We start from the raw sequence: 27584 nt of genomic DNA on the forward strand, positions 1-27584 counted from the left end.
AGGAAGCTATTGGCCATGTACAAAGCCTGCAGTGTCATTCACCCTGGGATTCAAAGCTACCACATTGAAAATAAATTGTCTGGAATGGAGCTGAGTTATCAGTGAGTAGTTAAAAATAATCATAGCTACTATTTCCTGAATTTCTAACAACATACTAGGGAGTAACTGCTTTATTTATTAATTTAGTCATCATAACAACCCCATGAAGGAGATAGAATCAGTATCTCTGCTTTACAGATCAGGCATGGAACTTTAAGTAAGTTGCCCAAAATTACATTGCTTAGAAAAGTCAGGTGGGGGATTTGAACTCAGGTAGGCTGTGGGGGCCCCACACTTTCCACTGTGCTATACTGTAGTCTGCTTCTAGGACAAACCAAGCATGCTCTTACCTCGGGACCTTTGCATTCGCTATTCCCACTGCCTGGGAGGTTTTTCCTTTAGATTTTGTTGTAGTTTTGTCTCTTACCTCTGTGCTTAAATGTGACCTTGTCTGGGAGGCCCTCTTTGACTACCCTGTCTAAAATAGCATCCCTCCTGTCACCACTCTCTCTCCTTAACCTGCTTTATTTTCCTTTCCTAGGTCTTATCAGGCCTTGACATATTATTTTGTTGTCTGTCTGTCCCTACCTTTAGAAGGTAAACTGTGTGAAAACAGGGTGTGTTTAATTTGCTGCTATGTGCCCACCTCCCTGAACAGTGCCCAAGACAGGGTAGGTGCTAATAAATGTTTGTTGAGTGAATAAATGAAGTCAACTAAAACTGCTGATCAAGGCCTGCCACCCTGGTTTCAGAACAAAATAATTTGTCCCTTGTGTCAGATCTCGTCAGACTACCCACCACCAGAAAGTGAGAGTCCATGCAGGGCCTGGTTGATATCTACAGTGGTTTAGTAATAGGCACAGTCCCTATCTTTTTTTTTGTAAGTCAGCTGTTTCTGGAGGATTCCCTGTTTGTAGTGGTTAAGAGCATGGGCGTGGAATTACACAGACCTGGACTTAAGTCCTGGTGCCAGGATTTATAAGCTGGTGACTTCGGGTTGCTTAGCATGGTTTTTTTTTTTTTTTTTTTTTTTTTTTTTTTTTTGTGACAGAGCAGAGTCCCACTCTCTCTGTTGCCTAGGCTGGAGTGCAGTGGTGCCATTGTAGCTCCCTTGCAGCCTTAAACTTCTGGGCTCAAGTGATCCCCCTGCCTCAGACTTCCAAGTAGCTAGGAATATAAGCATGCGCCACCATGCCTGGCTAATATTTGTGATTGTATTTATTTGTATTTTTTTTTTTGAGAAACTCATGATATTCAAATTATTTTTATTTTTTCTATGTTTCCCAGGCTGGTTGTGAACTCCTGGCTTCAAGTGAGCCTTTGGCCTCTGCCTCCCAAAGTGCTGGGATTATAGGTGTGAGCCACTGTACCCAGCCTTGCTTAGCATCTTGAAGCCTCACTTTTCTCACTACAAAATGGAGTAAAGGGCATCTCTCTCCTTGGGTTGTTGATAGGATTAAATGAGAAATTGTGATATACATGATAGGTGTTCAATAGGTGATAGCTGAGACATTATGTGGGTTCAGAAGAAAGCAGAGATGTCAGCTTCTGACAGGAAGGGGAATAAAGTATAGACACTTGATCAACCACAGAATAATTACAAAGCAGCATGTGGACAAGTCTTGGCTTTGCAACTAAGTAGCTGTGTAAAGCTGGGCCAGTTGTTGAGCCTTTCTAATTTTTGGTTTGCTAATCTGTAAAATTAAAGGGTCGGAGTAGATACTACCTATTTCTAGCATTCCAAGTTGGCTCTGACTAGAAGATAATGTGGAACGAATTATACACAAAATGTTAAGTGACAGAATGTTCACAGTAGGATGGGATTAATCAGAAGTCCCTTTTAGAATGAGGTGAGGACCATCAGTAGAGTTCTTAGACTTTGAGAAATAGCATAAAAATGGCAGATTGTGATAAAATGGGCAGATCTGACAAAATTCAGGTTTTATGTGTGCTTACATTGTTGGGAAGATACTGCATTTAAATAATTTTTGTTTACATAAGTTATATATTAAAATAGCTAATGTATTAATATTCTATTTATTCTTATGTTGTCAAGTTGAATATTTTTCTTGGATAACACTTTCCCATTTTGTGAAGTTATTCCTGCTAGCCTTTACATAATTATGCATTTCAGATTTCTACAAGTGTGTTTGAAGTCTCATTTTCTAGAAGGGATTCAGGATTATTAGTCCATGTAATGACAATTATAGTATGATATAGAATAGAAGATTTTCTTATTTAATTTCTTCATATTAGAGATGAAGGAAGTAGGACCCAGAAGGTCTGAGCTGGTAAAACATGCTGATGGTTGCACTCCTGCCTCCTTTTCCTTTAAGGATACCTGAGGTTCTTGTGCACAACTCTTATTTGTTATCGAGAAATGTTCTAATAACTTATCCTGCTGTACTATTTTTTCTGTTTTCTTTCTTTTTTTTTTTTTTGAGACAGAGTCTCGCTTTGTCGTCCAGGCTGGAGTGCAGTGACGCTATCTCAGCTCACTGCAAGCTCCGCCTCCCGGGTTCACGCCATTCTCCTGCCTCAGCCTCCTGAGTAGCTGGAACTACAGGCGCCTGCCACCACGCCCGGCTAATATTTTGTATTTTTAGTAGAGATGGGGTTTCACCGTGTTAGCCAGGATGGTCTCGATCTCCTGACCTTGTGATCCACCCGTCTCGGCCTCCCAAAGTGCTGGGATTACAGGCATGAGCCACCGTGCCCAGCAGTTTTCTTTTTTTTTCTGAGACAGAGTCTTGCTCTGTTGCCCAGGCTGGAATACAGTGGCATGATCTCAGCTCACTGTAACCTCTACCTGCCGAGTTTAAGTGGTTCTCCTACATCAGCCTCCCGAATAGCTGAGATTACAGGCATGTGCCACTACACCCAGCTAATTTTTGTATTTCTTGTAGAGATGTGATTTCACCATGTTGGTCAGGTTGGTCTGGAACTCCTGACCTCAAGTTATCTGCCCACCTTGGCCTAACAAAGTGCTGGGATTGCAGGTGTGAGCTACAGCTCCCGGCCTGTACTATTTTTATTGTAGTATACGCAGTAGTTTTTTATACCTGTAGTCTACTGTGGTACCTTCATTAGATGCCCACTGTCAGCCAAGTGTAGGTAGACTATGATCTGCCTTGCTGGAATTAAGACAGTGGGAAAGCCGTACCTGGAAGGAAATAATTACGTAGTAATTACAACCTGAAGGGTTGGAGGGTTGGATTGTACTGCGTTCTAGGTGTCCAAGTTTAACTTGGTCCACGGGAATCAGAGGAGCTTTCTTAAAAGTAAGGCTTCTAAAAAGTAAGGCTTATGCTGAGACCTGAAGATGTTAGAAAGTGACCATCCTAGGGACCATGGAGGGATGTTGAGTTCTGATATAGTGAACATCACTTTTGGAAGGTGAGGACTTGGCCCTTTTGTGGGACTGAATTGACACTAGTGTGGCTGGAGTGTGCGGAAGATGAACTTGGACTAACTAGACGATGGTTGGTGGCCATGTGAAGTTTTGCTGTTTGTCTCGACAGCAGTGGGCAACCATTGAAGAGTTTTAATTCTTAGTGTTTCACATGCCTGGGCTGTAAACCACCAGACCCGGCGCACTTTTAAATTTTTTGTAGAGACAGCGTTTCACTATGTTGTCCAGGCTATCGAAAGCTTTTTTCTTTTTTCTTTTTTTTTTTTTTTGAGACGGAGTCTCGCTCTTTCGCCCAGGCTGGAGTGCAGTGGCCGGATCTCAGCTCACTGCAAGCTCCGCCTCCCGGGTTCACGCCATTCTCCGGCCTCAGCCTCCCAAGTAGCTGGGACTACAGGCGCCCGCCACCTCGCCCGGCTAGTTTTTTGTATTTTTTTAGTAGAGATGGGGTTTCACCGTGTTAGCCAGGATGGTCTCGATCTGCTGACCTCGAAAGCTTTTTTCAATGGCCACGTGCTTGCTAGGGCCTGAGGGAGGATGACTGTTGTCCTGAGAATATTCTGATATGCTGAATTTTGCTTGAATAATTACAGCTTTATGATTTAAACCTTTCTGAGGACAGCTGATTCCTCACTCTAGGTAGCTTGGCTGGTTTGGTGGCAGTGCCAGATTGAGTTCCGTAGCCCCCAGCCAAACCCCTGCAGCTAACTGGGAATCATCAGATAGAATCGAGAAGGGCCCTGCAGCCCGATCCCTGTAACTTATACCGGAAATGTTGAGGCAGTGGCTTCACCCCTGTTTGAACAGTTTGCTACATTATGAGTATCTTTAGAACCCGTACCTTGTATGGAATTTGGAATCATTATTTTTTGGTGATGGAGGGAATTTTTGAAATTCTAGATGATAAAGTCTCCAAAATAATACAAAATTTGCTATAAACAACTTTCTGTTGCCTTGCTACTAGTAGTTTACTTATTTTCTTTTTGAAAGTCTAGGTATATTTTAACCATAAAAATACCAATGACTATTATTTATTTAAAATAGACTGTGTGGGGCTAGGCGCAGTGGCTCACACCTGTAATCCTAGCACATTGGGAGCTGAGGTAGGTGGGTGACCTGAGGTCAGGAGTTCCAGACCAGCCTGGCCAACATGGTGAAACCCTGTCTCTACTAAAAATACAAAAATTAGCCAGGCGTGGTGGTGCATGCCTGTAATCCCAGCTACTTGGGAGGCTGAGGCAAGAGAATTGCTTGAACCCAAAAGCAGAGGTTGCAGTGAGCTGAGATTGCACCATTGCACTCCAGCCTGGGCGACCGAGTGAGACTCCATCTCAAAAAATAAATAAATAAAATAAAATAAAATAAAATAGACTGTGTGGGCCATGTATTGTTTTAGGTACCATGCCTAATATTCTGTCTCATATATTATAATCAAAATATTGCTACCATTTTACAGATGAGGGAGTGGTAGGGGCTAAATGACTTGTCCAATGTAACACAGCTGAGTAAGCCAGGGTTTGAACCCCCAAATATAGTTCTTTATTAATTGTAGCTTAAAAGCAGACACCCTTATAAATGAAAAGCTACAGAAACCTTTGGATGCAAAAATCTTAAATGTGAAAAGGTGGTTCTTAGAGTATTGCAAGGGTGGGTGAAAAAGCCATCCTGGTTTGTGAGTTTGAATAAAACATGGTCTTTTCCAATTTTGTGAAATGTATCAACGCCCACCCTCCCTTTTTCCTGTATTTTGCTTGGGAGTGAGGTGTGTTATGCTTGGGATAGATGGAAGGGCTTTTAAGGACGGACTGAAGTTCAGCCCCAAGGAAACCAAGGCTGCTGGGGCCAGATCTGTTGATCATGCTCCCAGCCAGGAATGAGGGTGGGCCTGCTCTGGAGGGACAGCCCACCTCGCCTCTGAAGGCAGCCGGCACAGAACAGGCAGAGTGGAGTCAGGCTTCTCTGCTCTCCTCATACCCTCTGTGCCTACTGCCTCCCCTGTGCCTACTGCCTCCCCTGTGCCTACCAGTACAGGTAGTTCCAGAGTAATCTTCCTCCTTTCTTTTCCTGCCACTGGCAGCCACAGAGTGTTGGGACTTTAATCTGACACCTCAGGATAATAAATCTCTTTGGTAGAAACAGCTTGCTAATGATAAATGATAGTTTTAATACTGTACGTGCACAGTCTCATTTGATTCTTGCAACAACCCTGTGATGTAGGTAAATTTCGTCTGTTACAATCTTTACGAAGGAGGAAACTGAGGCTCCATTCTGATCTAAACCTCCATCCTTTCTTGTCTGACATGCTGTGAGAATCTCAACTGATTGTCCAGGCACTCTGGCCTCACTTCAGTCTGTTCTCTGTACAGTGTGAGGGAAATCTTTAATAATCTCATCTGATCACGCCATTCCCTGTTTAAACCCCTCCTTGAACTTATTCCTCTTCTCTTTCCCTTTTTGCTCTGCAGCTCTCCTCCCTCCTGTAATGCTTCCTCTGCCTGCAATATCATTCCTCACCTGACTTTTTAAATCTTCACTTATCCTCAAGTTGCAGATACTTTTCTTTTAGAGCTCTGATTATATCGTGTAATTATATATTTGTGATTATTGTCTGTTTATCTCACCAGCTTTTAAGCCCACAAGGGCAAAAAACATATCTCTTTGGCCATTGCTTAGCAGAGTAAGCAGTAAAGATTTGTTGAATGGAGAAACTCAGGAAATTAAATGTCTTGCGTGAAGTAGTAAATGATATTTTTTCTAGGATATAAGCTCCCTGAGGGCAGGATTTTTGGTGTCTTTTTTCATTGGTATATCCCTGGCATCTTGAACAGTGCCTGGCATATAGTGGTAATATTTATTGAATATTGATTGTGCTTAGATGTGAGTCCAAAGATTTCTTATCCAAATCTAGGACTTTTTCTCCCTTTGTGCCAAATCTGTTTGAAGATGGGGATTAGTTCTGATTCTGAATCATCTCATGGATGTAGCCAGGCCATGTTAGCCATCTAAGGGGAAGCTACTAATTTTTTCTTACTGGCTCTTAGCCTATTGCCAGACATCCATTTTGCCACAGTTTTTCTCTTAGATGCAGCAAGATTTCTCTCCTCACCTTAGGGAATATTGTACCCAACTAGATCATTTTGAATATTGGTTTAGAACATGATGGTTTTAAGGATTCATTTGGATGGGATTTTTTCAGCGAATCCTGGTCTTTACCTGTGCACTCTTTTGGGTCATGAGGGCATGAGGGGCAGTGCACTTAATGGACTCAGAAATAAACCCAGGGGATCTCTGAAATTAGCAGCGCATTTATTTATTTATTTATTTATTATTTAAAAAAAAAAAACCATTAAGTCTCCGAATTTTCTTATGTTATTGATGAATACTAAGTGTTCATCAGTTCATCAGAGTTCACCTACCTTTTAAATGGAACATGTTGCTTTGAAATGTGGGCAAAATGACTATTATTCCAAATTGCTCTTTCACGATCTCAGAGTATCCTATTTATATTTCTACTTTTTTTTTTTAATACTTTAAGTTCTAGGGTACATGTGCACAATATGCAGGTTTGTTACATAGGTATACATGTGCCATGTTGGTTTGCTGAACCCATTAACTCATCATTTACATTAGGTATTTCTACTTTGTTTTTTTTAAGTGAAAGCAAGTTTATTAAGAATGTAAAGGAATAAAGGAATGGCTACTCCATAGCAGAACCTATATTTCTTTCTTTCTTTTTTTTTTTTTTGAGAAGGAGTCTCACTCTGTTGCCCAGGCTGTAGTGCAGTGGCATGATCTCGGCTCACTGCAACCTCCGTCTCCTGGGTTCAAGTGATTCTCCTGCCTCAGCCTCCCAAGTAGCTGGGATTACAAGCACGCACCACCGTGCCTGGTTAACTTTTGTATTTTTAGTTGAGCCAGAGTTTTGCCAGGTTGACCAGGCTGGTCTCAAACTCCTGACCTCAGGTGATCTGCCCAGCTTGGCCTCCCAAAGTGCTGGGATTACAGGCATGAGCCACTGCACCCGGCCAGAACCCGTATTTCTAAAGAAAGCATTTAGTTCATAAAGTCCAGAGATTCTTTGAGGTCAAAAAGTCAGGATTGGGAGTCCCTGGTGTTTACAGTCAGTGTGGTAGAACCTCACAGAAGAAAAGAGGAGTTTATATTTCTTTAGTTTTATCAAAGCTACAACTTTTCGGAAGCCTTCAGTCCATCCAGCATTCTAATTAGGAAACTGATTCCTAAGTCGGGTGTTAAGGCACTGAGGTGTACAAGTTGTGGCCAAAACTGGAGTTCAGCTGAATGAGAATGACACGCTTCCCTTTTGCTTCCCCTCTGCCTTGGGAGCCTTTCACCACACTGGGGAGATTAGACAAAAACCTTCTGCAGTTTATTTTCTTTTTGAATAAGTTACATTATGGAGAGAATTTTAAGCTAAAAGAAGAAAAGCTCCCTTTTTGTTACAAACAACAGTGTGCAGTTTCAACTTGTCCAGGACTTCCTCAGAGATGTTTTAAGATCCGGTGTAAACTTGCTGTGGTTTGCCTTTGGGCATCAAACTGTTTAGCTTGGCTCTATTATATCCGTAATTGCTGCATTTTAATAATTGCCCAATATTCTTGTCAGCAATTTGCAGCCTATATTTTTAATGGAACCATTTGCCTTTCTTTTCCACAGGTTCGTTCAGACCTGGTTTAAACCCCTGGATTAACGCAGCACAGACCCTCAGACCCACTGCAGCTGTGGGCAGGGTGACGCAAGCTCATTAAATATTCCCACAAGCCTCGTGCTGCTTACAGTTTATGTGCTTCGTAAAATCCTCTGGGAAGTCATCTTCTTCTGAGATCTCCTTACAGGGTTTTGCTTTATGAAAGTTGTCCTTAACATTTGCTGAAATAGCATATTCTTCCAGAGAGGTTTTTCCTTATCAAAATTATTACATAGGCAGGAGGCACTATAGTTCTTGTAAACCAGTTCACTAATTTAGGGAATCTAATATTTTGAAGGGAAAAAAATAGACACAGATACTCTTTGTGGTGGTTTAATTTTTAAGTTAACAGAGATGATTTCCATGTGATCAGAGTTGATGTGGAATTATGGTGACAGAAATGTTGGACTTTGAGGGATAATTAAGTCAGTTTAATGGCTCCCAAATTATCTCTATAATTTAGTCAGCTTTTGAGACAAGCTGTGTCATTGATGACTTATGCCTCAACTTAACTGGTAATTTTGTTCTTTTAGTGAGTCCACTCTTTAGCTTATCTCCTTTTGTCTGTTGTAATGTTTGTTTTTCACTAAACAAAAGTTTGAACTGGATTTACAGTAGCTAAGACTTACATAAATATACCTTAATTTCTCCACTTCATTGGTATAAATACCTCAAAGAGAATGGACAAGTAGTGATACAGTACAGTAATCATAGCTAACATTTATTTGGTTGGTTTTTATGTGCTAGGGATTGTTCTAAGCATTGTGTATGTATATTAACTAACTGAATCCTCACAACAGCCTACCATACATTTCCTACCACAGGATATGTTCATTCATGAAGAGTTCATGAAATGTTAGTTGCCTAACATTACCATTGGGGTAGAGTGGATTCACACCCAGGCAGATTTTTTATCTTTATCATAATCCATATACTATTCATACTAGGATTTTAATCACTGACATATATCAAGATTGAACCATAGTGCCTCCTGCCTATATAATTTAGTTTTAAGACATATCTAAGAAATTCTTTTTGAAATTGGAACTTTAGGCCGGGCGCAGTGGCTCAAGCCTGTAATCCCAGCACTTTGGGAGGCCGAGACGGGCGGATCACGAGGTCAGGAGATCGAGACCATCCTGGCTAACATGGTGAAACGCCGTCTCTACTAAAAATACAAAAAACTAGCCGGGCGAGGTGGCGGGCGCCTGTAGTCCCAGCTACTCGGGAGGCTGAGGCAGGAGAATGGCGTGAACCCGGGAGGCGGAGCTTGCAGTGAGCTGAGATCTGGCCACTGCACTCCAGCCTGGGTGACAGAGCGAGACTCCGTCTCAAAAAAAAAAAAAAAAAAAAGAAATTGGAACTTTACTGTTATTATTTCTGGATAGGTAATACTTGCAGATGTTATTAATACAAAACCCAGAAGGGAATTCAGTGAAAAGGCTTCCGCTCCCTCCCACCCCCGTCCTGCAGTCACCCTATTCATAGGCAATGTTACAATTGCAAAGAGCCATTTTAAATATCTTTCTCTTTGACAATTGATGCAATAGACTAAGACCATTTAATTACAAACTCATTAAAAAAATTTTTTTGTACTGTATCTTCACGCACCCACATTGGCTTTGTCTCTGAAGGTAGCGGGCAGCTCCTGTTGGGTGATATTTCCTGAGTGAAGATAACAAGGCCACAACCCCCAGGTGTGTGTGATGGCTCCTGGAAACTCCACCATTCTGCCTTTTCCAGGACCTAGATCAGGGAAGATCTTTGCACTTTTACCCGTAACTTTTATTCTTGATGAGAAGGAACCATGCCTGGAGCATAGTAAATGCTCAGTAAATGTTTGTTAATTGCACTTCTGTGAGTTGTGCCAGGCTCAGGGATAGAGGGCTGGAAAAATATACTTTGGAGTGTCTAAATCAGTAACCATTAGGGCCATGTGAGGAATATTCAAGTTAGGCAAACCACCACAAAACTCTCATTCAAGACTCTGGATAGGAAAAGATTAGAAAGAACCTTCTAGATCCTCGAGTCCAGTAACGAGATAGTCTCAGATGGGCTGAGAGACAGGGAAGGCTTTTCTCCTGTTAAAATGTTGGCAAACAGTTGAAATAAGGACCTTGCCTTTTTACGTTTCTTTATTTTTTTCAGATTGCTTCTCAGTGCAACTTAATTTGATCCTTGTGATAACTCTGTTATTATAACATTAGATTGAGTCTCTAATCAGAGCTGGTTTTTTTTTCTTGTTGGCACTAGGGTTGCATGTATTAAGTGTCATTGATAAGTTTGGTACCACAGCTCAACTGGTGATGTTATATTTCAGGTGCACCTTGATTTTCTTCTGTAGTCCTGAAAATTCTCTATAAAACCAAAGATTTAAAATGTCAAAACAGGGCCAGGCGTGGTGGCTCACGCCTGTAATCCCAGCACTTTGGGAGGCCACGGCAGGAGGATCACAACATCAGGAGTTCAAGACCAGCCTGGCCAACATGGTGAAACCCCATTTCTACTAAAAATACAAAAATTAGCCAGGTGTGGTGGCTCGTGTCTGTAATCCCAGCTACTTGGGAGGCTGAGGCAGGAGAATCGCTTGAACCCAGGAGACGGAGGTTGCAGTGAGCCAAGACCATGCCACTGCACTCCAGCCTAGGCAACAGAGCAAGACTCCATCTCAAAAAGAAAACAAAAGTCAAAAACAAATATGTCATTTGCAAAAGTATTTGCTATAAAAATCTTTATTAGGTAGTCACTGCCCTCAGTCTAGTTTGCTTGAGTGCTATTTGGCATCTTTTAAGATAAATTTCTTATATTATGCTTTTCAGAAATTCTCCATTTAACTTTAGTGTCCGTTTGTGAAGTTTCTTCATTAAGTTTGCTTATTGAAATTTGTTTTACAGGCAATTTGAAAATTGCAAGGAGAGACTTTAAGACTACTTCTGATTTGCAAAGATTGTGCTCTGAGCAGGCTGAAGTGACTGGATGAGACACACTGTTGGAGAAATAAAAATGACTTCCCATTATGTGATTGCCATCTTTGCCCTGATGAGTTCCTGTTTAGCCACTGCAGGTAAGTTGCATAATATAAATTGCATGTTTGTTATATATTTTTGGATACATTTTGTCCCAGTCTCTTTAGTTGAGAAGAATTTAGCCCATGTGGTGTTCATGCAGAACTTGAATATTTATGTTCTTTAGGGAAATAAAATATTTGACTACTATGTAGATACATAATACATTGGTCTGTGCTATATTTTACTAGGTTGGTGCTGGCATTGTCATGTTAGTGATGCAGATACCTAGCTAACCTTGGTGGAGGAAGGAAGAGAACAAATACGCTAATGAATAATCCCACTTAATTTTGTTACATGCATAGATTGTTTATATATATATATTTCGAGATGAAGTCTCATTCTGTTACCCAGGCTGGAGTGCAGAGGCATAATCATGGCTTACTATAGGCTTGACCTACTGGGCTTAAGCGATCCTCCCACCTTAGCCTCCTAACTAGTTGGGACTACAGGTGTGTGCCACCATGCCCAGCTAATGTTTTATTTTTGTCTCCCTATGTTGCTCAGGCTGGTTTCAAACTCCTGAGCTCAAGTGATCCTTTCTTCTTGGCCTCCTAGCGTGCTGGCATTACAGGTGTGTGCCCGACCTGTATTTACATTTTTGTCCCTGAATAAGGATTTCAAGAAAGCATTTTTGTCCTTTTCTTTATTAGCAAATGAATAGATCTTCTAGATTGAGGTGACACTCTTGACGTAGGCTGCTTGGGAGGTATTTAGTTTTGCCTATTTCGCATATTTCAATATGTAACTTTATTTATTTATTTTTTGAGACAGAGTCTTATTGTGTCGCCCAGGCTGGAGTGCAGTGGCCTGATCTCGGCTCACTGCAACCTCCTCCTCTTGGGTTCAAGCAATTCTCGTGCCTCAGCCTCCCAAGTAGCTGGGACTACAGGCGTGTGCCACCATGCCCGGCTAATTTTTTGTATTTTTAGTAAAGACGAGGTTTCACCGTGTTAGTCAGGCTGGTCTCAATCTCCTGACTTCATGATCTGGCTGCCTCAGCCTCCCAAAGTGCTGGGATTACAGGTGTGAGCCACCTCCCCCGGCCATAAATACCTTGAAAGAAAGTTGCTAGGCCTTTTTTATTGTCATTGTTTTTTGAATGCCAGTTTATGAATTTGAACTGCCCATTCTCTATTTTTGTCTATCAGCAGTTTCATTTTGTCTCATTTTTGAAGTGCTATTTGCCTTTTAGCCTTTGTATTACAATGGAATAAATGGAATTGACTTAAAATCTCATTGAGAAGTAGTAGAAATGCCCGCCCCCCCCCCCCCCAAAAAAAAAGAAAGAGGGAGAGAAGCGGCTTGATGGAAAATATGCTGTTTTGATGACAAGATATCTAGTCTCACCTTGTGGGTTTTAGGCTGGGCTTTCTGCCTTGATTGATGCCTGGGTCAGACTGAAAAACACAACTGAAGAAGGCACTTTATGGGAAAGGAGTGAGTTCGATGGCCCTGTCCAGCCTTGATGAATTTGATAGTGAATCAGTTTTGCTTCAGATCTTCCTTTTCTATTTCAAGCCTTTGGAAAAATATACACACAAGTGTATATATATTTGAGTTGAATACACACTCAAAGCTTTGCCGAGGTAGAAGGGACAGTAGAGTTACAGATGTTTTTTTTTTTTTTTTGATACAGAGTCTCGCTCTGTCACCCAGGCTGGAGTGCAGTGGTGCCATCTCGGCTCACTGCAACCTCTGCCTCCTTGTTTAAGAGATTCTCCTGCCTCAGCCTCCTGAGCAGCTGGGATTACAGGTGTGAGCCACCACCCCTGGCTGAATTAGAGATTTTATAATAGCATCAGGCAACTGATAAGTAGTACAGAGGTACGGATGCCTTTTTGGTGTCGAAGTTTTTTGGTTGTTTCCATTTGCAAAATATAGTAGATCAAATGAATGAAGAAGAAGAAGGGAATTCTTTTTTTTCTTTTGAGACAGAGTCTCACTCTGTCACCCAGGCTACAGTGCAGTGGCAAAATCTTGGCTCACTGCAACCTCCGTCTCCTGGGTTCAAGCAATTCTCCTGCCTCAACCTCCCGAGTAGCGGGGACTACAGGGGCATGACGCGACGCCCAGCTAATTTTTTGTGTTTTAGTAGAGATGGGGTTCCATTGTGTTCCCCAGGCTGATCGTGAACTCCTGAGCTCAGGCAATCTGCCTGCCTCGGCCTCCCAAAGTGCTGGGATTACAGGTGTGAGCCACTGCGCTTGGCCGAAAAAAAAAGTTTTTATGTGCTAATATCTGATATTTTTCTCTGTAGGCCCAGCATACTTTATAAAATGATTTTTTGGGCATTCTAGATGAGCTGAATTTAGCTCATGTGGGTAGTTATAACAATGATGAGTATTTCAAATAATTACCATGTGTCAGGCCCCAAAGTTCGTTACATGTATTATCTTATTTCATCCTCATAAATACTCTAAGAAGTATAGATACTTTGATTATCCACAGTGTATAAGTGAGGAAATGGAAGCACAGAGAGGTCAAATAACTTTCTTAAGGTCACACAGCTAATAAATGGCAGGTGGAACTATAAACCTACTTATACCAGGTCTGGAGACTGAACCTTTAGGCCTCTATGCTGTGAGGAAGGATTGATTTGAAGGGCCTTTGTTTGGAAAGAATGGTAATAGGTTTGTTTTGAGCCATTTATGTCCTCCTGAAATATTAAGTAAATCATTTATTCACTGATCCCTGCTAAGTACAAAGCACAGTAATAGTCACTAGGGATATACATGCAAAGAAATGTAAGATTCATTCCCACCCCACTTTTTTTATTTTTGGAGAGATGGGGTCTTGCTCTGTTGTCCAGGTTGGCCTTGAACTCCAGACCTCAAGCGATCCTCCCATGTCAGCCTCTCAAAGCACTGGGATTAAAGGTGTGAGCCACTGTGCCCAGCCATATTCATCCCTTCTTTTGAGTTGCTCGTACTTTAGTTAGGCTTATAAAATATAACCATATGACCAAATAATGAATGTATGGTGAAAGCCAAGTAAAACCCAAAGACCTCAGAGGGGTCATGAGGGGAAGCCCTGTGGGTCAGAGCAGCCAGGGAGGGCTTTGTGGAAGCTCTAGATCTTGAGCTCTGTCTTGAAGACTGGGCAGAATCTAGGAAGAAGGCGGCGCTGAGTTGACCAGTTGGGAAAACCTGGCCTAGTACAGAAAGTGGCATTTAGGTGCTTAATTTTTTTTTTTTTTTTTTTTTTTTTTTAATGATGACATGGAGAGCTGGTATGGAAATGTAGCAGGAGGTCTATTTGGAAAGAAGGATGGAGTAGATTATGAAAGATCTTAAATATCATAATGAGGCTTGTGGATTTTATTCTGTGGTTTGGACGCTCTCTTCTTCCATCCCTTGGAGCCAAAGGCTTGCACTATTTAATCTTGGAATTCAAACGGTGGCCTCAAACAGTGAGGCTGAGTATGTAGCCTCATTAGCTTCAGACCCAGCAGTGCTCGGCTCACAGGCTGTCATTTATCAAGGGCTTGATCTCTGCCAGCTAATTTATTTTGTCTTTAGAAGACAACTCTATGAGATGGCTATTCTTACTATCATCACCTCCATTTTACAAACAAGGAAATTGAGACTCAGTTTGGTTAACAATTTGTACAAAGTCCTGGAACTAGTAAGTGGCAGAGTTGAGACTTGAACCTGGCAGTTTGGCTGTAGAATCCAGCCCATCAACCGCTAGATCCTCCTCTAGGGAGGAGACCCTCTGTGTGGGATGAATAAACCTCTTCTTGATTGATTAAATACCAGGTGAGTAGCTACCAGTGTGACATCCTGGAACCAGATTCAGCCCCTTTGGCCTCAGAAGAGACACGCATGGGTCGTCAGAGCAGAAGGACCCTCAAGTAGTGGGCCTTCTTTATTTGTATTCTCACTTAACCAAAGTGGCCTTAAAGCTGTAAATTGGTGGGAAGGTGTGGAGGTCTGGTAGCAGAGGGGTGAAGGTTGTCAAAGGCCTTTTTTTGGTTATATGGCCGGAAGAGGGGCAGAGCACAAGGGAGTACATAAATTGAGCCCAAGTTAGAATCATAGGAGCCTGCTTGTTCCAGCTCAATGGGTTTGTCTGGGCCTTTGGTGAAAACCTTTCTTTCCTTCTCTGCCTGTGGTAGAGAGTGAATGAAGGAGGTTGGGGCCAGGTGGGTGAGGGGAGCAAGCCATATCCCAGTGTTAATGTTGTTTTGTCAAAACTCATGCTTTTCGGCTGGGCTCGGTGGCTCACACCTGTAATCCCAGCACTTTGGGAGGCCCAGGCGGGTGGATCATGAGGTCAGGAGATGGAGACCATCCTGGCTAACACGGTGAAACCCCATCTCTACTAAAAATACTAAAACAAAATTATCTGGGTGTGGTGGCAGACGCCTGTAGTCCCAGCTACTCAGGAGGCTGAGGCAGGAGAATGGTGTGAACCCAGGAGGCAGAGCTTGCAGCGAGTCAAGATGGCGCCACTGCACTCCAGCCTGGGTGACAGAGCGAGACTCCTCTCAAAAAAAAAAAAAAAAAAAAAAGAAACCTTGTGCGTTCCCTCCCCTCCCTTGTTCCTTTGTTATCATATAGCACTGTTGAGGGTGGAGGGTGGACTGTGCTCTTGGTGAATATGAGCTGTGTAAGGACCGTAATGCCTCCTGATTGGAAATTAGCTTAGGTGATTTACTTGGGTTAAAAAAAAAAAAGAGAGAGAGAGAGAAAATAAATACAAGAGATTTATTGGGGTTAAAAACAAAAAAGAAAGAAGAAAAAGAAATTATCTTAGGTTATTTATTGGCCTCTTATCTTAGATCCTGTAATCTACCTAATGTAAGAAAAATGGGAAGTTTAAAAAATAAGTGCTTGATACTATGGGCTTCAGTCTAAGTTTTGCTTTAAAAACTCTTCTATACTTGTGTTATAATATTAATATTATTGAAAATACCTGTTTTCCAGGCTGAAGTGATTCATTTATTATTCTAGTTCTGCTTTGGTTTCCTCCTTTGTAATTTGTGATAATTGTGCTTTTCTTTTTAATGCAAAAAATGGATAAAAATAAAAACTTGAAAAGGCAAAAAAAAAAAAAAAAAAAAACCTCCCAACTGTTCTACACATTTTAAAAGATACTCACTGCTGCCTCTGAGGCTTGCCAGCATTAGGCAGGGCTATGTTTCCAGGAGTTTTAATAATGAGAAAAAGAGGCACGCATGGAGAATTCAGGGAAATCGGTTTGATTGGAAGGGCTGGACTTACCACTGGCCCTCTGTGCCAGGTCAGAGGGGTGCTGCTGGCGTTGATGCCAGTGGGCTACTGGTGGAACGGCTAACTTCTTCATTCCACTGTCTCAATTCAGTGCTCAGATGTGTCCTTTTGGAAACTTGCCTGCAACCTGCACACAGATTTCTATTGAGAAACATTTCTTTCCCTCTCTACTGGATGTACCTGGAATTCCAGGTAGAGTGCACAGGAAAATCGAGATGCTTTTAGTCTGAGCTATTTTCCCGCTAAGAAAGCTCTGAACTCTTTGTGTCTATGGGAGGCAAGCTGAGATACCAGCTGGTTAATACTTGGTCTAGAATGGGACAAGCTGGCAGCCTTGGGTAGAGTCTAAACTAATAATATCATACTGTATTTGTAATCTTAAAAATGTTTTTATAACAAGTATTTCATTTGATCCTCACAGCACCCTCTGGGGGTAGGCAGGCACTATTTTCTTCATTTTCAGAATGAGAATAATAGGGCTTAGAGAAAGTAAGTGATTTAGAAAGACAATTCAAGTCTTGGTTGGACCGGAACTTAAACATGCTTTTGCAGACAAACTGCACCAAAAAATCTTATGGTCTTTTTGGTATAGTGCATCCTTAGCACCTCTTGACAAATAAAAATTGTACATATTTATGGTGTACACCATGATGTTTTTATACATGTATACATTGTGGTGAGTAAATCAAGCGTTGTAACATATGCATAACCTCACATACTTATCATTTTTTGTGGTGAGAACACTTAAAATACACTCTCAACAATTTTCATATGTAAAATATATTTTTTTTCACATTTTTATAGGGGGCTGTAGGGAGGGGGCCTCCTCACTGTCAAGTGAGGTAGTCACAGTTTCTTTGGCAGCTCCAAGCTGGACACTGGGGGTCCTGGAGGTGGTTCTGCATGTCGGCATGTTCCTACCGCCTTGGAGGGGCACTATATAGTTGCAGGGCATTGCCTGGTTGGTCATGATGTTGTCCTTGGTAGGGACTGAGTATTGGCCCCCATGGTGAAGGACATGACTGGCACCAGCTCCATGGCCCAGGCATTTTTGAGGAAGGCATGAGTCCTAGAGGGGTAGGTGAGGGGGTGGATCACCTCTGCAGGAGTCATGGCCATCTTGGGCTCAGTGGTGGCAGTATCTACTATAATACCTTGTTATTAACTCTAGTCACCATGATGTACAGTCAATCTCTTGAACTTATTCCTCCTGCCTAATTGAGATTTTGTATATTTGACCAACATGTCCTCAGTCCTTCCACCCCCACTCCCCAACCTCTGGTAACCACCGTTTTACTGTTTCTATGAGTTTGACTTTTTTTTTTTTGCCGGGGGTATGGAGTCTCACTCTGTCACCCAGGCTGGAGTGCAATGGCATGATCTCAGCTCACTGCAACCTCTGCCCCCCAGGTTCAAGTGATTCTCCTGCCTCAGCCTCCCGACTGGGACTACAGGTGCGTGCCACCACACCCGGCTAATTTTTGTATTTTTAGCAGAGATGGGGTTTCACCATCTTGGCCAGGCTGGTCTTGAACTCCTGACCTTGTGATCCACCTGCCTCGGCCCCCAAAAGTGCTGGGATTACAGGCATGAGCCAACACGCCCGGCCATGAGTTTGGCTTTTTAAGATTCCGCATATAAGTTTGATCATATACGATATTTGTCGCTCTGTGCCTGGCTTATTTCTCTGAGCATAATGTCCTCCATGTTCATCCGTGTTATTGCAAATGACAGGATTTCCTTCTTTTTTAAGACTGTATAGTATTCCACTGTGTATATATACATTTTCACTATTCAATTTATTCATTTATCCTGTACTTGAAAGAGAAATCCTGGATTTGAGTTAGTGGCCTGTAAACCTCAGAGGTGGTTCTGCCATAGTTATCTCCTGTCTGCCAATCAAGTGATTGAAGCCTGTAAACTCATAAGGGCAGGAAGGCTGGAGGGTGCCGGCAGGGGGCTGCTACCAGGGAATGTAAGGATAGAAGATGGATAGGCTCAAAGGTTCAAAGCAAACTGAAAAAAAGCGCCCCCGCCCCCTTGACTTTTTTCTTTTCTTTTTTTTTTTTTTTTTTGCCAAACCTTAGGTCTTAGAACATAGCTAATTGATTTGGTCTGTGATTATTATTGTTTTTAGCTGATTATTTTATCTTATTTTTATTTTATATATTTTTTGAGACAGGGTCTCACTCTGTTGCCTGGGCTGGAGTGCAATGGCACGATCATGGCTCACTGCAGCCTCGGTCTCCCAGGTTCAAGCCGTTCTCCCTCCACAGCCCCCCAAGTAGCTGGGACTACAGGTGCACGCCACCATGCCTGGCTAATTTTTGTGTTTTTTTTCTGTAGAGATGGGGTTCCACCATGTTGCCCAGGCTGGTTTGGAACTCTTGAGCCCAAGTGGTCCACCTGTGTTGGCCTCCCAAAGTGCTAGGATTACAGGTGTGAGCCACCATGTCCAGCCTTTAGCTGGTTATTTTAACCAGTTTTGTGTTTAATTCTGCTTCTTGATGCACAAGGAAAGGACACATTGTCAAATGTGATCCCAGTTGTCACCAGAGCACCAAACTTTATTTTAAAGAACAAAGAACTGCTATTAAAAGACCTAGAGTGGCATGGTGGTGACTGCCTATAATCCCAGCTACTGGAGAGGCTGAGGCAGGAGAATCGCTTGAACCTGGGAGGCGGAGGTTGTGGTGAGCCGAGATGGCACCACTGCACTCCAGCCTGGGCAACAAGAGCAAAACTCCGTCTCAAAAATAAAAGACCCAGAGTGGATAGGGTAGCCTGCATTTTAGAGTGTATTCCCTTTGAGGATATTGTGCATAGGCAAGTGTGATGAAGCACCTCCCTGTCTGCCTTCTCCATTAGATTTTTCTGTAGAAACTGCATGTGCATGCATGCACGTGCACACACAACACACATGCGCACGCACACACACACACACACGGGAGTTGAGGCAGTAGTTGAGAGAAAGGTGAGTTCATTTCTCAAAGATTCCCTTGCCCTGTATGGACCTGTGTGTGTGTGTGGAGGTAGGGTGGATAGCCTAATGCAAGGCCTTTTACTTTTTTTTTTTTTTTTCTGAGACAGGGTCTCACTGTTGCCCAGGCTGGAGTGCAGTGGCACAATATCTCAGCTCACTACAGCCTTGACCTCCCGGGCTCAAACGATTCTCCCACCTCAGCCTCTTGAGTAGCTGGAACTACAGGCATACGCCACCACACCTGGCTAAGTTTTATATTTTTAGTGGAGACGAGGTTTTGCCGTGTTTTCCAGGCTGGTCTCAAACTCCTGAGCTTAAGCAATCCACCTGCCTTGGCCTCCCAAAGTGCTGGGATTACAGGCTTGTAAGCCACCGCACCTGGCCCTTTTTATCATTTTTCAAGGAGAGTTTACTAATAGCTAGTTGGGCAACTGAATGTGCATATAGTGGAGGGGAGGATGTTTACCAAGAATGAGTAAGATTATTCCTAGATTTGACGTTAGCCAAGTCAAGAGAATCCAGGTTTCTCTTTGCTTTGCATCTTTATCGTAGGCTGTATAACTGCCACCCAGCTTTCTGGATTTCTGATTGATTTGGATTATTTTAGGACAGCAGTGATGGTGTGTTTTATAGTGATCAACACTTCCATCAAGACACAGCTTTATCTGTATGTGCCTGCACAGCTGTTTAATTGCTAAAAGCTTATCCTTGCGTACGGTTGTGTATATAGGAAATTAGACTTTCTCAGCTTGTTTGCTTTGGTAATTAATCCAACTCTGGGGGTGTCTTTATCACCCCATAGAGCTCTGAGCACGCTGATTTTGGAAGTGTAGGAGCAGGGAGTGTTCTGGGAAGTGTTCCGGGAAGTGTGCCAGCGAGAGGCCTTCCTTTAGGACTGACCCTGCTCGGCACCAAGGCGCATGATTGGCCCATCGCGCACCACATCCATGGGAGCCACTGACTTTCATTTTCTTTAAAACAATCTCTGCCAGAATGGCCTAAAAAACATCTGTCCTGAACTTCAAAGTCACATTTTTGTTTTCTGAGAGGGCGCTGTCAATCAGGTGGAGTTCTAGGGGCTGAAAAATGCCCTAGCTCTTGGAATGTTCCTTCCAAGGAGTAGGAGCAGGTGTTCTGGGGACTGAAGCCCAGCTATTCCCCTGCCCTCCCTTGCCAGCTCTTAAAAATCTTTAAAAAAAATCTACAGTGTAATGTGGAAAATTTTACTACCTTCAAAGGAAAATGTTGATTTAAAAAATTATTTTTAAGTTACTCTCTTCGTTGGCAATGAGGGGAACCATATATGGCAAAAGGAAAAAGTCTTGATAAAATTGCTCTGTGTTCTTTGTTTTGCTTCCTTTTGTCCTCATATGCCTGAGTAACTGCGTCCTAGTCCAGAATATTGACTAGGGCCATCTGAATAACACCTCCCTTCCTTCCTACTCTCCTGCCCCACCCACAAGGATACAGGATACACAGGTAGCATAGGCCTCAAGGGAGGGCAGAGGTTCAGCCTCTGGAGTCAGCCCCTGCTCTGCTTTTTTTTTTTTTTTTTTTTTTTTTGAGACGGAGTCTCGCTCTGTCACCCAGGCTGGAGTGCAGTGGCGCCATCTCCACTCACTGCAAGCTCCGCCTCCCAGGTTCACGCCGTTCTTCTGCCTCAGCCTCCCTAGTAGCTGGGACTACAGATGCCCGCCACCGTGCCCGGCTAATTTTTGTATTTTTAGTAGAAATGGGGTTTCACCGTGTTAGCCAGGATGGTCTCGATCTCCTGACCTCGTGATCCGCCCGTCTCGGCCTCCCAAAGTGCTGGGATTACAGGCGTGAGCCACTGAAGTGCAGTAGTACAGTCTTGGCTCACTGCAGCCTCAACCTCCTGGGTTCAAGAGATCTTCCTGCCCCAGCCTCCTATGTAGGTGGGACTACAGGCACGTGGCGCCACACCTGGCTAATTTTGTGATCTTTTATAGAGATGACATCTCACTGTGTTGCCTAGGCTGGTCTCAAACTCCTGGCCTCCAGTGATCTGCCCACCTTAGCCTCCCAAAGTGCCGGGATTACAGGTATGAGCCACCGTGCCTGGCCTCCCTGCTGTGTTGTTTTCATTATTGACCCCACTGGACTGCTACAGCATTTTCCTGTGACGAACTTTTCCAGTGGGATGCACCTGTGCATGACAATTATGTTGTTAAATTGCTGAAAGTTAAAGTTATAATACTATATGGTGAAGCAAAATGCTGTATAGCTCCTGCCCACCCTTATCTTTTCCTTTTGAGTTAGAGGACAGAACCACTTATCATTTTGCCTTTTCTTTAAACTTTGAAAAAACTACTATGTTTTAGATGAAGACTTGTAGTCTGGTCAACTTTGAGTACCTCCTAAGATTCAGGTACTTTGCTAGCTTCTGAGGCACAGAACGGGGAGAGATTTTGGAGTTAGTGCAAAGAATGAGTTTTTTTCATCTTTTTCTAATACAGTTAAGTTTCCCAAAGTGTTCATTGATTGATTGATTTAACAAGGATTTAGTGAGTACCTATTGTATTTCAGACACTGTTCCAAGTGTTGGGAGAGATAGCAATAAACAAAACAGATAAAAATCCTTGTCCTCATAAAGCGTGTCTCTAGTGGAGAGAGACCAGATACAAACAAACAGAATGCATATTTCAGCAGGTTCCACGAATAAAAAGCAAAGGGGTTAGGGATTGTTAGCAGGGATTGCAATTTGAAGTAAGGTGATTAGGAAGGGCCTCACTAGGAAAATGACATTTGAGCAAAGGTTTGGAGGAGGTAAGCTAAGTGGATATCTGGGGAAAGAGCATTGCAGGCAGCAGGAAAAGCAAGTGCAAAGGTCCTGTGGTGGAAGTTTGCTTGAAGGGCTCAGGCGATAGCAGGTGGGCCACGTGGCTGCTGGAATGGGAAGTCAGAGAGTTAACTGAGGGGTGGGAGAGGGTGCGGGTGTGTATAGCCTGGGGCATTGTAGGCCATCATAAGGTTCTCACTCTGAATGACACTGAGCCATTGGAGAGTTTGAGCAGAGGAATGATATGATCTGAAGGATGTCTTAACAGGACCACTCTGGCTGCTGGGTTGAGAATAGACTATTGGGCAAAGGTGGATTTGGAGATACTGGCAAGAGATAATGGTGACCAGAACTGCTTATTAGAAGGAAGGACCCTTGGGAGTCATATGCTTAAGAAATTCAGAATGATGCTTTTGTAATTTTTTCCCCAACCTATTCCTTTTGAGGAGGAAAGTGGATAAAAATGTATTTCTTATATCAGTGGAATACTGTGCTGTAACCTAATATTAAAGATAATTACATCTATAGAACTGCAAAAGCTGAATCTTAAAACACAAAGCAATCCCCCAAACCATCTAAAGAAAATCTCTTTGTATTGTGAATGAATGTCCTTGAAAAATCGTCGTCTTAATAGCCTGAACCCTCTTTTCCTTGCTTGCTTACCCTCCTGATTTCCAAGTCTTGCTCTTTTCATTTCTCAAGGGGCCTGTTTTTCAGGATCATGAGTTTTGAGGGTCTCACCACCTTTTGCAGAAGTGCTTCTTACAGTGTCGTAAATTACAGTTTCAAAGAAATACAGTTGCATCCAGCTTTACATAGTAAGTGTTTCTGAGTTGTGTGTCAACCTATTTTTATAAGTTAAACTACATATTAAATGTGAGCAAGGAGCATGATACGGCAGATTTTTTTCTGTAAAGAAAATCACTTTAAAATACATTTTATAAGAAGGATATTCATAGTGGTTTTGCCAGAGGTGGAATATACCATCTTGTTTGTGGAATAGGAAGTTTTCCTTTTGGAGTTTGAAGTTATAAACAAATATTAGGCTAGTGCTTTCTTAAACTTAATATGCATGAGAATCCAGACCCAGGGATCTTGTTAAATGCAGATTCTGTTTTAGTAGGCCTTGATGGGTCAAAGACTGTAGATTTTTAACAGGCTCATAAGATGCCGATGCCGCTAGTCTGAGGACCACATTTGACAGCATACGTCATCTGTTTTCTCAGTGCACAAGTTGTAACACAGAAACTACAAACACCTAGACCATTTCTTAGTGCCATGAAAGGGAGCTTGATTCTAGCATGCCTTTACAACAGCTACCTTGAACAACTTTGGTAAACTTGCTTGGGTCAGAGGGATCCATGTGCTGGAGAGGAAATTGGTTTGAGGCATTGAGTTCCACAGATGCCTTTAGCTCTGTGGCTGTAAGTGTGGTGCACCTGCAGAAACCAGCTGCATCTTCATTAGCTGGGGCTACACCTTGACATAATCCTAACAGTTGTTAAAGAAGGAATTCTCTCCCCCACCCCCATTTCTTCCTTTTGTGTGCCTCTTTTGCCTTGTCACATTTCTTGCCTTGTGACTTAGTAGACCAAGGTAGGAGATTCGTGTTGGGTCACTGAGGGTGGGGACATTGGTCCAGGAAGCCATGGCCAAGGGACTCTTAGGTAATGAGAGTTAGTGACTAAAAGTTAAAAGTTGAATATACCTCATTTCAGTTAGAAGGGTTCTAATTTTCTAGTTTAGTTTTCCCCCATTGACTTCCTACTTTACTCTTTTTTTTTTTTTTTGAGATGGACTTACGCTCTTGTTGCCCAGGCTGGAGTGCAATGGCACGATCTCGGCTCACTGCGACCTCCGCCTCCCGGATTCACGCGATTCTCCTGCCTCAGCCTCCTGAGTAGCTGGGATTACAGGCATGCATCACGACGCCTGGCTAATTTTGTGTTTTTAGTAGGAATGGGGTTTCTCCATGTTGGTCAGGCTGGTCTTGAACTCCCAACCTCAGGTGATGTGCCCATCTCGGCTTCCCAAACTGCTGGGATTACAGGCACAAGCCACTGTGCCCGGCCCTACTTTATTCTTATAATCAGACTCCAGGCTAGAGCTTTTAAAAAATTAACATTTTTTTGAAGGGAAAAATTTCTGTAAGTTGTAATCGATGTTTATTAAGCACCCTGACACCATATTTATTATAAGTGGGGTTAAGACTGAGAATATTTAAGCTCTGTGCCTGAAAAGTTGTTTTTTAAAATAACTTTTATTTGTTTACATTGCCATTGAGTAGTTTATAAGGTTTTCTGATTTGCTTTCTCCGGCCTCATCACTGTTGTTGCAGGGCAGCGTACAATCTACACACAGCTCTGGAGCTTGCAGCAAGCCTCAGGTGGTGGTCATTCTGCTTTTGAAATTGAACCAGAAAAGTCCTGAGGAATGTAACAATGTTTTTTCTTTTTGCCCCCCTGCTAGCTTTTTTCTAGTCTTCCCAAAAATGTGTTTATCTTGCTGTCCACGCATGTGGAGCAGTCTGGAATTCTGTGTGGCATTAGATAGTGAAAAAAATAGATTTCCCACATGACCGAGGTTATGGGAGTGAGAAATCTTGGATTATGCAAGGACTGTTTGATTGGAAGAAGGACATTTTGAGATGGGGTTTATTTTAAGATATAGTAAAAAAAACCTAGTATACAACTTTTTGTTTTTTTCTAAACCAGTCCTTTTTGGGGGTGACAGGATGGGGTGTGGACTAGAAGCAATACCAAACTTTTAAGTGTCACATCTTCATTCGTAAGAAAAAAATGTCTTCAGGGTGAAAGAACAGCTTGAATGGGAAAAGCCTGATAGTTATATAATTTGAGAGTAGGGTCTGGCATATTATAGAGGACCCTGAGAGCCTGATCCAAGCAGCCTGCCATTTTCATCACCCTAGGATTATCTGTAAGGACAACTTTACTGTCTGTCACCTGCCAGGTCTCAGCCTGGCCCTTGTGAGTGCCAGGAAGTTTGTGTCCTCTGTTTTGCCAAGCTTAATTAGCTCTAGAAATACCCTCTCAAAGGCTGTCTGGCAGTGTTCCATTAATGGTATGGGGTGAATTCAAAAGCACTAATTAATTGTTAGATTATTTGCAAAGCCCATGCTGAAAAACCTAATGCCTGCAGGAGAAAGTTGGCAGAGAGAGTACAGAGATTAGCCTGGACCTTACCCGGCTCAATTGCCTTTTTGGAGTTTGGCCAAGAGGGGAGTTGCTTTTCTTTTTGGAGAAGTGCTTGTGGCCATATTGTTTTCTAAATTGCCAGTGTACTGCTCTAGGCTGTCAGTGAGGGAGCTCATATGGACCCTTGCAGACCTAGAGAGCCCAAAGAGCATCTTCAAGAGGTTTGTTTATTTTTGTTTTGTGAGAGAAACACAATCGTTTAACATTCATTAACTAAATAAATACTTCCCAGGGGCCTGTTCTTAAATAGAGGAAAAGGAGCTCTAGTTTGTTGTGAAACAATTCAGGTTTTAAGTGTTAAATGTTCAAAGGAGCCAGGATCAGGGCTTTAAATAGCTTTTTCTTCTTAAAATAGAACAAGTCAGGTTTCTCATTTCTTCTGTTTAGGTGGCCCAGGTCAGCAAAAAGTGAATTTTCCAACTGCTACTGCAGTTGGAAGATGCTATTTAAAAAAATCTCAATTTGAAATCAAGTGCATGCCAATTTAAGGTCAGGGTATACTATATGCAGGAAGGGAAGAAACAGGTAAACAGGTTTGCATTATTTTGCTACATTTGACATATAGAATGATAACACCTAGAATTAGCTCAGCTTGACAAATTGTGGACAAATAATAGAAGTCCCTGTCCCTCATAGATGAGAGAGATTTGAGGCTTTTGGAACCAAGTGCCAGTTTCTGTTGACTCTGAGGGCAAGGGAGACAGCAGAAGATGAAAGTACAGAAGGATATTTCAGACTTATCTAAAAGCCAATTGAGTGTTATATAAGGGAGCTGTGTGTAGCTCTGTTTGAAAACATCCATCCACAAATCTTCCAGTTCCTGGACCTGGCCCTGCCTCCTATTGACAGGCCTCAGCGTCTTTTTCTTGTCCTTTTGGGCTTGAGCAACATGTGAGTAAGTACTTATGTACAAATCCCAGACCAAATCTTTCTTTATTAACATGATTCAGAAGAAAAGAATTCTAATGAAAAATTTCAGAGGACTGTGCCGAAACATTTCGTGATATTGTCAGATCTCCCTGAACTCGAAAGGCCCCCAAAAATCTATTATTTCTGTTTATTACTCAACTTGGAAAAAGCTTACAAGAATGCCTCAGGAGAGTATGCACTGGTTGAGGAATTTATTCCTGAGTGTACAGCATCCCCTACGTTTACTCTGTGTGAGGCTGGCTGTCCTGAAACCCTGGGCAACCTGCCTCCTCCTCAGCCAGCAGGCCTAGAGTAGCAGCTTAGTATTTTTAACCCTTTCTGTCAGATGATTCCCAGCCAACTTTATGAGTTGATAGAAACACAGATCTGAGAGCTGTGAGGAATTATGAAAGCCTTTGAACTGACAAAAGACACAGATTTTTCTTTACTGCTTTATTATGTTTAAAAGGTCTCATTATGCTTTTATTTTGGAGAGGTAATTCTGTATAACAGTGTCAAGACCTACTTGTATATCCCAGTTAGGTTGTGAGATATCATGAATAATGTTACAACTAATAGTTAAATTGAAGACTTTAAATGATTTTCCTCAAAAAGATAAAACAAATTCTAGGTTATTCTAAAATAACTATAGTTATTTGCGTTTAAAAATATTTCAAAGGGAGAAAGAGGGGTTAGGATTACAAGTGATAGAATGAAAAGTGCTCATAATTTGTTGCCTGTAGTATCTGTTCTACTATTCATGAACATGGTACACCCATTCATTTATTTAGGTTTTCCTTAATTTCTTTCAGCACTGCTTTTGTAGTTTTCACTAGTTTATTTTGAAGACTCTAGTGTGTCCAAATGTGAACAAGATTCATCCTGTCTGTTTTATTAAATTGTGTTTGAGAACCTCTGTTTTAGAGCTGTAATTCTATCCTCTTCGATCTACTCTGCATTAATAATGATGAAAACTGATATTCCCTTTGACTTTCCTGGAGGGTGAGCTCAGGGATGTGTAATTAAGGCCACTTGCTAAAGTGAGTTACTGGCCTGGCTACCTTTGCTGTAAGTTGTAGGAACTGAAAGCTCAGTGTGTACTGTAAGAAATATGGATGGGTGCAGCACACCAACATGGCACAAGTATACATATGTAGCAAACCTGCACGTTGTGCACATGTATCCTACAACTTGAAGTTTAATAATAATAAATAAATTTAAA

General features: G+C 42.2%; 1 protein-coding gene across 3 annotated transcripts in view; it reads left to right on the forward strand.

The window, feature by feature from the left end:
* The window catches only part of TGFBR3 (transforming growth factor beta receptor 3), a 205686-nt gene that overhangs the window by 13235 nt on the left and 164867 nt on the right, over positions 1–27584 (forward strand). For all 3 annotated transcript variants that reach the window (XM_007977984.3, XM_007977985.3, XM_038002872.2), the window contains exon 2: positions 11048–11217. In XM_007977984.3, coding sequence (XP_007976175.2) covers positions 11130–11217 — 88 coding nt within the window. In that variant the 5' untranslated portion in view covers positions 11048–11129. The remainder of the gene's footprint in view (positions 1–11047; positions 11218–27584) is intronic.

Source organism: Chlorocebus sabaeus, chromosome 20 (genome assembly GCF_047675955.1).
Source record: "Chlorocebus sabaeus isolate Y175 chromosome 20, mChlSab1.0.hap1, whole genome shotgun sequence".
Taxonomy (NCBI): domain Eukaryota; kingdom Metazoa; phylum Chordata; class Mammalia; order Primates; family Cercopithecidae; genus Chlorocebus; species Chlorocebus sabaeus.